We start from the raw sequence: 9,916 nt of genomic DNA on the forward strand, positions 1-9,916 counted from the left end.
ATTTCTTTGTTCAGAGTCATTTAACCATATTGTAATCAGGTTACCTAGGGCAAATAGAGGTATAAAAGAGAGAAATAGCTGTAGAGAAGGAGTTACGATTTTGTTTACGAGAGAAATGTACTTCAGAGATTTAAGATTATGCCACTGTATTGTTGAGCCTGCAGTTTAGATGTTGTAAACTTATATTACTGTTACTTTGGATTTTGAATAATGTTCAGTAATGAGTATTGAACTTTTAATCAACTTTGTGTTTATGTTCACTGGCAGGACTTCGTTCAGACAACACCAGGATTCCCTCAATCACGCTACCAGTTCTTTTCTAGGGTAATCCTGTAAAAGCGTATCATTGGCATTTGTCGTCAGTGACACTGTGTACGAGTGAAAGGCACGACCTGAAACTAATACACTCAACAACACCGCACAAACAAAAGGATACACACTTTAGTTGAAGTTGTATAACCAACTTTTCGTCACAGGTTATACTTTGAGAATTAACATGCAACTTTTAAAAAAACAATTATTTCTGAAAATTGAAAAACATACATGCATGATTGAAATAGATAAAACCATGATAACAAATATTAAAATGTTTATTAGTCCCCTACCAGCAAAGCCAATGGGACTTTAAGTAATGCTTGAAAATATTGATTTGATATTTATACATTGTACATGTATATAGTTTTACAATGACAAATTTACAGATCAAGCTCAATATTTATTCTGTTGAGATGTTTTTCTTTGCATAGCTATGGTCCTTGGACTTAGAAAGTTCAAGCAAATAATCTGTTTTTCACTTTCTTTTTTAGCTCACCTGGCCCGAAAGGCCAAGTGAGCTTTTCTCATCACTTGGCGTCCGTCGTCCGGCGTCGTCGTCCGTCGTCGGCGTTAACTTTTTACATTTTGAACTTCTTCTAGAGAACCACTGAATGGAATGAAACCAAACATGGCATGAATGTTCCTTATGAGGTGCTGACCAAGTGTTGTTACTTTGTAGCCGATCCATCATCCAAGATGGCCGCCAGCGGGGGACTTAGTTTAACATAGGACCCTATGGGAAATGCATACAAATGACTTCTTTTAGAGAACCACTGAATGGAATGTAACAAAACATAGCATGAATGTTCCTTACAAGGTGCTGACCAAGTGTTGTTACTTTGTAGCTGTTCCATCATCCAAAATGGCCACCAGTGAGGGACTTAGTTTAACATAGGACCCTATGGGAAATGCATACAAATGACTTCTTTTAGAGAACCACTGAATGGAATGAAACAAAACATAGCATGAATGTTCATTAGGAGGTGCTGACCAAGTGTTGTTACTTTGTAGCTGATCCATCATCCAAGATGGCCGCCAGCGGAGGACTTAGTTTAACATAGGACCCTATGGGAAATGCATACAAATGACTTCTTTTAGAGAACCACTGAATGGAATGAAACAAAACATAGCATGAATGTTCCTTACAAGGTGCTGACCAAGTGTTGTTACTTTGTAGCTGTTCCATCATCCAAAATGGCCGCCAGTGAGGGACTTAGTTTAACATAGGACCCTATGGGAAATGCATACAAATGACTTCTTTTAGAGAACCACTGAATGGAATGAAACAAAACATAGCATGAATGTTCATTAGGAGGTGCTGACCAAGTGTTGTTACTTTGTAGCCGATCCATCATCCAAGATGGCCGCCAGCAGGGGACTTATTTTAACATAGGACCCTATGGGAAATGCATACAAATGACTTCTTTTAGAGAACCACTGAATGGAATGTAACAAAACATAGCATGAATGTTCCTTACAAGGTGCTGACCAAGTGTTGTTACTTTGTAGCTGTTCCATCATCCAAAATGGCCGCCAGTGAGGGACTTAGTTTAACATAGGACCCTATGGGAAATACATACAAATGTCTTCTTTTATAGAACCACTGAACGGAATGAAACCAAACATGGTATGAATGTTCCTTATGAGGTGCTGACCGAGTGTTGTTACTTTGAAGCCGATCCATAATCCAAGATGGCTGCCAGCGGGGGACTTAGTTTAACATTGGACCCTATGGGAAATACATACAAATGTCTTCTTTTAGAGAACCACTGAATGGAATAAAACCAAACATGGTATGAATGTTCCTTATGAGGTGCTGACTGAGTGTTGTTACTTTGAAGCCGATCCATAATCCAAGATGGCCGCCAGCGGGGGACTTAGTTTAACATAGGACCCTATGGGAAATACATACAAATGTCTTCTTTTAGAGAACCACTGAATGGAATGAAACCAAACATTGCATGAATGTTTCTTATGAGGTGCTGACCGAGTGTTGTTACTTTGAAGCCGATCCATAATCCAAGATGGCCGCCAGCGGGGGACTTAGTTTAACATACCACCCTATGGGAAATACATACAGATGTCTTCTTTTAGAGAACCACTGAATGGAATGAAACCAAACATGGTATGAATGTTCTTTATGAGGTGCTGACCGAGTGTTGTTACTTTGAAGCCGATCCATAATCCAAGATGGATGCCAGCGGGGGACTTAGTTTAACATGGGACCCTATGGGAAATACATACAAATGTCTTCTTTTAGAGAACCACTGAATGCAATGAAACCAAACATGGCATGAATGTTCCTTATGAGGTCTTGACTAAGTGTTGTTACTTTGAAGCCGATCCATCATCCAAGATGGCCGCCAGAGAGGGACTTAGTTTAACATAGGACTCTATGGGAAATACATACAAATGTCTTCTTTTAGAGAACCACTGAATGCAATGAAACCAAACATGGCATGAATGTTCCTTATGAGGTGCTGACCAAGTGTTGTTACTTTGAAGCTGATCCATCATCCAAGATGGCAGCCAGCGGGGGACTTAGTTTAACATAGGACCCTATAGGAAATACATACAAATGTCTTCTTTTAGAGAACCACTGAATGCAATGAAACCAAACATGGCATGAATGTTCCTTATGAGGTGTTGACCAAGTGTTGTTACTTTGAAGCTGATCCATCATCCAAGATGGCAGCCAGCGGGGGACTTAGTTTAACATAGGACCCTATGGGAAATACATACAAATGTCTTCTTTTAGAGAACCACTGAATGCAATGAAACCAAACATGGCATGAATGTTCCTTATGAGGTGCTGACCAAGTGTTGTTACTATGAAGCCGATCCATAATCTAAGATGGCCGCCAGCGGAGGACTTAGTTTAACATAGGACCCTATGAGAAATACGTACAAATGTTTTCTTTTAGAGAACCATTGAATGGAATGAAACCAAACATGGCATGCATGTTCCTTTTGAGGTGCTGACCAAGTGTTGTTACTTTGAAGCTGATCCTTCATCCATGATGGCTGCCAGATGGGGACAATGTTTAACAAAGGACCCTATGGATGATACATACAAATGTCTTCTTTTAGAGAACCACATACTGAATGGATTGAAACCAAACATGGCATGAATGTTCCTTATGAGGTGCTGACTAAGTTTTGTTACTTTGAAGCTGATCCTTCATCCATGATGGCCGCCAATAGGGGGACTTCCTTTAACATAAGACCCTATGGGAAATACATACAAATGCTTCTTCTAGAGGTGCACTGAATGGAATGAAACCAAAACATGGCATAAATGTTTCTTATGAGGTGCTGATTAAGTGTTGCTACTTTGTTGCCGATTTACTGTTCAAGATGGCCACCAGGATTTTTTATTAAATTACAGGACCAATATTAAACCAAATTTGGCCTCACTCATTATCAGGGTATCTGTTATGATTTTAATCTATTTTTACATGATTTCCAAAACCAAAGTAGAATCAGGTGAGCGACACAGGCTCTTGAGAGCCTCTAGTTTGTTATACTTGGAGATATTGATTTGGTAATTGTCATGAATCATGATTGTTGTATAGTTTTACCATGACAAGTTGCATATACTAGGTATGACACATGACGCCATTTTGTCATCGTACATTGGTGGTCATGAAATAAAATCGAATTTTCAAATTTCCCTGCAGAAAAGGTTGTATTGAAAAAGAAATTGAAAATAACATTTTGTAAACAACTGTAACCCTCTGATTAGTTCTGCCAAATTTCGTTCCAAAAGAAGTTTTTTACATATTTTCCTGTTTATCTGAAAAGGTCCGATCAGCGAGTATTGAATTTCTTCCCGACGTCACGTTCAAAAATTTGCGTTTGTTGATTAAAAGGGTGAATTTCATGGCTTCGCCGGTAAATGAGCCAGTCGCCATTTGCATATAATCTATGGTCCATTTAAAAGCGGCAGTTTCGTATTTTGAGATGATATATTTTTCTTTGAAGAAAATTTATATTTTACGGTAAAAAAATATATTTAAAGTCTTAATTTGAGTTTTACAAATGGTTCCCAATTAGTTTAATATTTGAAAAATGTATCATTAGAAAGCTGAGATTTTTTTCTTCAAAATACAGTTGAAAGTTCGAAACTAACGAAACTGGCTCTTTTGCCGGTCATGACCTTTGTACTCTTCCGTTACTAACGACGCCACGAAAGTAAACGTTACGTCAAACGTCAAAAATTTACAGAAAAAAAATGGAACGTCAACAATTAATGGACTTGAGTGACTGGAATGAGGAATTTTTACATGATTTGATCAACAAAAAGATAAAAGCAGGTAAGATTATATATTTTTTATGTAAGAAATGATAATAAATATTGAAAAAGAGAGAATTGGATGGTCTCATGTCTGATAAATGAGACCTGCCCCCCCCCCCCCCTATTCTTTCTCCTGTATTTTTTTTTTGCAAACATATTCCTCCCTTCTGGCCTGGGTGAAATAGGGTGGGGGTGAAACTAAAATTATCTATTGTAGGGGAAGTGCTGCTCAAATTTTTCCCAGGTCTGGACTTTAGTTTTTTCCCCAGGTTTATTGGGGGAGGGGGGGGGGGGGAGGGCAGCAGGAAAGAGGGATAAAACTTCTGAGACAAACAGTTTATTTTTCCGTCATCATTCATAGCCTTATTTATTTTTTTCTCTCTGTAGAGAGACAATTTTGGGGAGTTAATGTGCAGATATTATTAAAATCTTAATACATTATTGAATGGAAGAAAAAATCCTGTTTATAAATTCTGAATATATAAATCTTAGAAGTCATTTGGATCTTATTTAATAGATGGGTCTAAAATTGTACTAATAAAACAATGCAATACAGGTAACTGCTGTTTTGTTTTAGCATTTTTTGATGATTTAGTTAATACTTGTTATATAAATGTACTTTCTATTGTAGGAATACAGTCAATCACAAATGTACAATATGCCCTACTTTTCACGATGGTGCAGGAAATGGAGTGTCCTATATATGCAACCCTTGAAGATGTTTTACGTTATGCCATGCCTGCTGTTACGGTACCAAAAAAATGGGCCAATGTCACCAGAAGTGTAATGAACAATGTGAATAAAAACATAAATTTAAAGAATATTGTTTATCAGTTAACTCCTCAAGAAAAGCCTACAACTATTAATAATGAAAGTATAGGAAATGTATGTGATGCATTAGGTATACGCCGGTCAACTCTGCTCCATCCACCGGAAAATTTATCAAGTACTCTTTTAACTGTGAAAGCTTTCCATGAAATCTGTCTTTTCAAAAACCGGTATTCCTATACATGGTCAGATGTGGCTGAATGGACCAACAATATGTTGCCAGAAGGCATGCTTGTGAACAAACATAAAGTTCTATATTTATACAAGAAAATTAATGACAATTTTCAAAGTTACATGAAAAATAGACAAAATGAAGATCTTGACACTTTTAAATCATCCAAATTCTTTAAGTTTCTTAATAGTACTTTACAACCAAAATTACAAACAGATATGCAGAAAAATGATAAATCATTAAAAAGGCAGTGTTTAAAACTTGTAGCAAATCAGAGAGAAGTTTTGACTGAAAATCAAGAGTTGTGTTTTGAAAATGAAGTGTTAAAGGAACAAATTGTTGAACAAAAAAAAAACATCAGGAATAATGAATCTGAATCAGTGAAAAGAAACCAGGAACTTAGAAAACTAAGGTTGACAAAGGAGGCAAATGTAAACTTAAAAGAAGAAAATAAATCTTTAAAAGAAAATTTGACTTCTTTGAAAAAGGAAAATTTTTGTAAGAGATTAAGGCGAAAACAGAAAAAGCTTGAAAAGAAAGAAAGAAAAATAATAGAGAAGAATAAAGCTTTAAACAGAGAAAACAGTGGTCTAAATGCAAGAATAAGAGCTATTGAATCAGATTTTGCCAAAAAAAAGAATGAAAAAAAAATAAAAATTCACAGATTGTCAAACCGATTATCTCATGCGAAGAAATTTAATATCAAACTCAAACAGAAATTACACAGCCAAAATGTTGATTTAGAAAATAAAAAAATTGAAACATCAAATCTAAAGAGAGAGTTAAGTGTTGCAAATGATCAGTTAGATATAATTGAGGCAGAAAATCAAAATAAAAAAGTATCTACAAAGGAAGGTTTCAGATATACCGATAGCATGCGAACATGCATTATGGATCTCCATGGCAGTGATATTTCTGCAAACAAAATTTCTAATGTTATAAATATTGTAAGCAACAACTTGTTTGACTCTGTACCATCAGATTTGCCATGTAGATCGACAATTTCAAATATATGTGATGAAGGACATGTTTTAGCTAAACATCATGTGAGTGAAACATTGGCTAACTGTCAGCAATTTGACATTTTCTCAGATGGCACCGGTCGTGAAGGAAAAAAAATAATAGATTTAGGAGTACATACAAAAACCGGTACATTATCATTAGGATATAAATCAGTGGCAAGGGAGGATTCAGATACTGTTGCTCAAACAATTAAAGACTCTTTAAATGAGTTTGCTGATCTTCAAAGCATAACTATTAATAAATTATTGTTGCAACTTACAGCTATGATGAGTGATCGTTCAAGCGTGATGAAAAAAACAAATGAAATTATTGATGAATGGAGAAAATTAAAATTAACAAGATTTAAATGAGAACGACATATCAAAACTTAATTTCTTTTATTGCAGTGCACATGTACTTTTAGGCTTCCACAATGAAATAACAAAATCACTTAAAGAATTAGCAAAACAAACTCCACCTATTGGAAGAGATTCATTGCCAAAATTTGCTCGTTTCAAACACAATTCTGAGCCATCATCCATCAGATTAATTCGTATGGCTTCAGAAGTTTTAGGTCCAAGGGGTGACGAGAAGAACGGTGCAAGACAGGAGTGGCTTGCTTATTTAGCTCTAAAACAAAAATCTTCCATGATTATAAATTACAGGGGGAATAGGTTCAACAATTTGTTTACAGGTGCTGTTTCTATTTTGAACCATTCTGAAGACATAATTGACTTTATTTCGAACTATAGAGAAAATCCAAATGATAAATTGCAATCTGTTCTTGCTGACATTAAATGTCCTGATGTTCTCTCCCATGTTTCCGCCATTGCCATAGCATCTATGATTTTAGCTGAACCATTCTGGAATGTAATTAACAGTGATGAACATTACTTAGATCTTTACAAATTTATTATACCTTTACGAGATAGATTGGTTGATTGGAGCTCAAATGATTTCAATGTTTTTGATTTTAATAATGGCGAAATTCCTAGTTTGTATGAACAATATCCACATGACATAATTCAACAGGTATTCAACAAGGCAAAGATACATCCTAAAACTAATGACATTCTTAAAATTATATGTTCATCCATGTTGACAATTGTAAAAAGACAACTTAATGACCACCTTGAAAATGGAGTATATGGATCGCTCCCTGATCCAGATCTGAAATCAAGAACATCTCATAGCAAGTTAACAAATATACCCGCGGAAAATTTGTTTGGCGATCTAGACTTTTATTTCAAAAGAAAACCAAATGCAACTTTAAGACATCATTCTGCAATAAGTATGCTCAAACGAAATAAAACAATACAATGGCTAAAAACTAAAACTGAAAATTCCAGGAAAGTTTTACTTTTAAAAGCTAGAAAAAGTGCTAAATCTTTAAAGTCAAAAGAAATTGCATATGAAAAGAGTGTTATGGAAGCTAGGAAAACACATTTACAGCAAATAAAGAAGAAAAAACAACAGCTTGAACAAAAGAAAAAGATGGAAATAAACAAAATTGAACTAAATGTGAGGCTAATGGGTGGTATAGTGCGATCTAGGAAGGATGTTGACTGTCTTTTACAATCGTCTAAAACAATCAGATTAAAGAAGGAAAAACTCAGAAATCAGTTACTTTATTGTAAACATTTTATGAATTTAGATGTTGATAAAAAAGACATAATGTGGAAAAACACTGTTAACCAAATGAAAGATGTTTTAACACTAACTTTGAAAATTGACAAACAGAAAGTTTTAGAAAAAGGGATATGGGTTGCAGTATCCTACGAGGATAATTGGTATCCAGGGGAAATTATGGATATAATTGACAATGCATACATTGTAAAGTTTTTAAAACGAAAAAGTATGAGAGGAAATACTTTTATTTGGCCAAACAAAGACGATATAGATAATATTAATGAAAAATTTATAATTTATTCTGATTTTGAAATAATGCCCTCTCCTGGGCTTAGACATTGGCTCATTCCCGACATGGATGAAATTGAAGTATTGCATAAACAATTTGTGGAAAAATACTTTGAAAATTGTTAATTTGTTCTGAAAATGTTTATTTTCAATGTTACATGTAACTGGTAATTGCTATTTTATCTTGTTACTTAAATTATTACATATTCCACTGTTTTATATCATTTTCGGCCAAACCAACCTTTTAAAGATTCACACTACCATGACTGCAAACATATTTGAAATAAACACATTTGGTTGTTTTTCCTTGAAAGGATACACCATATACATTTTAGAAATTACATGGTCTTCCTTTAAAAAAACATTGAAACAAAACAGTAATTTTTAAAGTATCCAATATATTTTGTGGAAAGTTATAGTTAATTGTTGCCATGGTAATTGACTATTTAAGGATAACAAAACTATCATGTCCTGACCAGTAAATATATCTTTAACATTGATAAAAGAAAAAGCATGCCAAAAAGTCTCAGAAAACAAATGTGTGCAAAGATAACTTGGAAATTGAATATTTAACGGGTTGTATGATGGTTGCTTCAAATTAGATCATTGAAAAAATGGTTACCATGGTAACAAAACTCAAATTTCCACTTAAGATATTGCAATTTTGACAATGCCAAATGAAAGAGCATGCCAAATTACCCTGGTAGCCAAATTTTAAAGGAGGTAATGCAAATAGTAAAGGATTTACAGCCAATTCAAGAGAAAAAATGCTGGACTCTGTCGTTTCTGCAGTTCGGACACGTTTCCGAGGGTGCTTGAAGACCTATTTGTGGTGTTTATATTTTTTGGAAACTTTGGGTTTATGTAACTAGTAAAGACCATACCAGTCTAATATATCCCTAATTAGAAGATTTAGAGATTATTTAGGTTGTGTTAGCAACAAATGTGGAGATAAAAGCCTCTAAAATTAGAGATTTTATCATTTTTGTATCAAATATAGCAAAAATGGCAGAAAATATCGCTATTTTTTAAATTTGTTTTGGTCATAACTTTTGAACCGCTAAAGGTATCTTCATATTTTAAACACCATTTTCTTTGTTTTTATGAGCTCTGTAAGTTGAAAGCATTTATATTATGGAAGGGATGTGTTAAAAAAATCATGTGTCATACCTACATATACAATAATGAATTTAGGGCCCAAAAACAAGGATTTTCTGGTTTCCATACATTAATTTGAATATAATATAAAAATATGAAGATGTGATATAATTGCCAATTAGACAACTCTCCATCCGAGATCAAATGACATAGAAGTAAATAACTACAGGTCACGGTACGGCCTTCAATTATGAGCAAATCCCATACATTTCTATGGATCTCTATGA

At 34.6% G+C, this 9,916-nt stretch overlaps 1 protein-coding gene across 1 annotated transcript; it reads left to right on the forward strand.

Annotated features, from left to right (window-relative positions):
* Positions 1–3,914: 3,914 nt before the first annotated feature.
* LOC127726443 (uncharacterized) lies at positions 3,915–6,985 on the forward strand. Its single transcript, XM_052233820.1, has 2 exons — positions 3,915–4,631; positions 5,244–6,985. The coding sequence occupies exons 1-2, from the start codon at positions 4,550–4,552 to the stop codon at positions 6,983–6,985; spliced, it is 1,824 nt and encodes a 607-aa protein (XP_052089780.1). The 5' UTR covers positions 3,915–4,549.
* Positions 6,986–9,916: the final 2,931 nt, after the last annotated feature.

This window comes from Mytilus californianus, unplaced genomic scaffold (genome assembly GCF_021869535.1).
Source record: "Mytilus californianus isolate M0D057914Y unplaced genomic scaffold, xbMytCali1.0.p SCAF_17, whole genome shotgun sequence".
Classification (NCBI taxonomy): domain Eukaryota; kingdom Metazoa; phylum Mollusca; class Bivalvia; order Mytilida; family Mytilidae; genus Mytilus; species Mytilus californianus.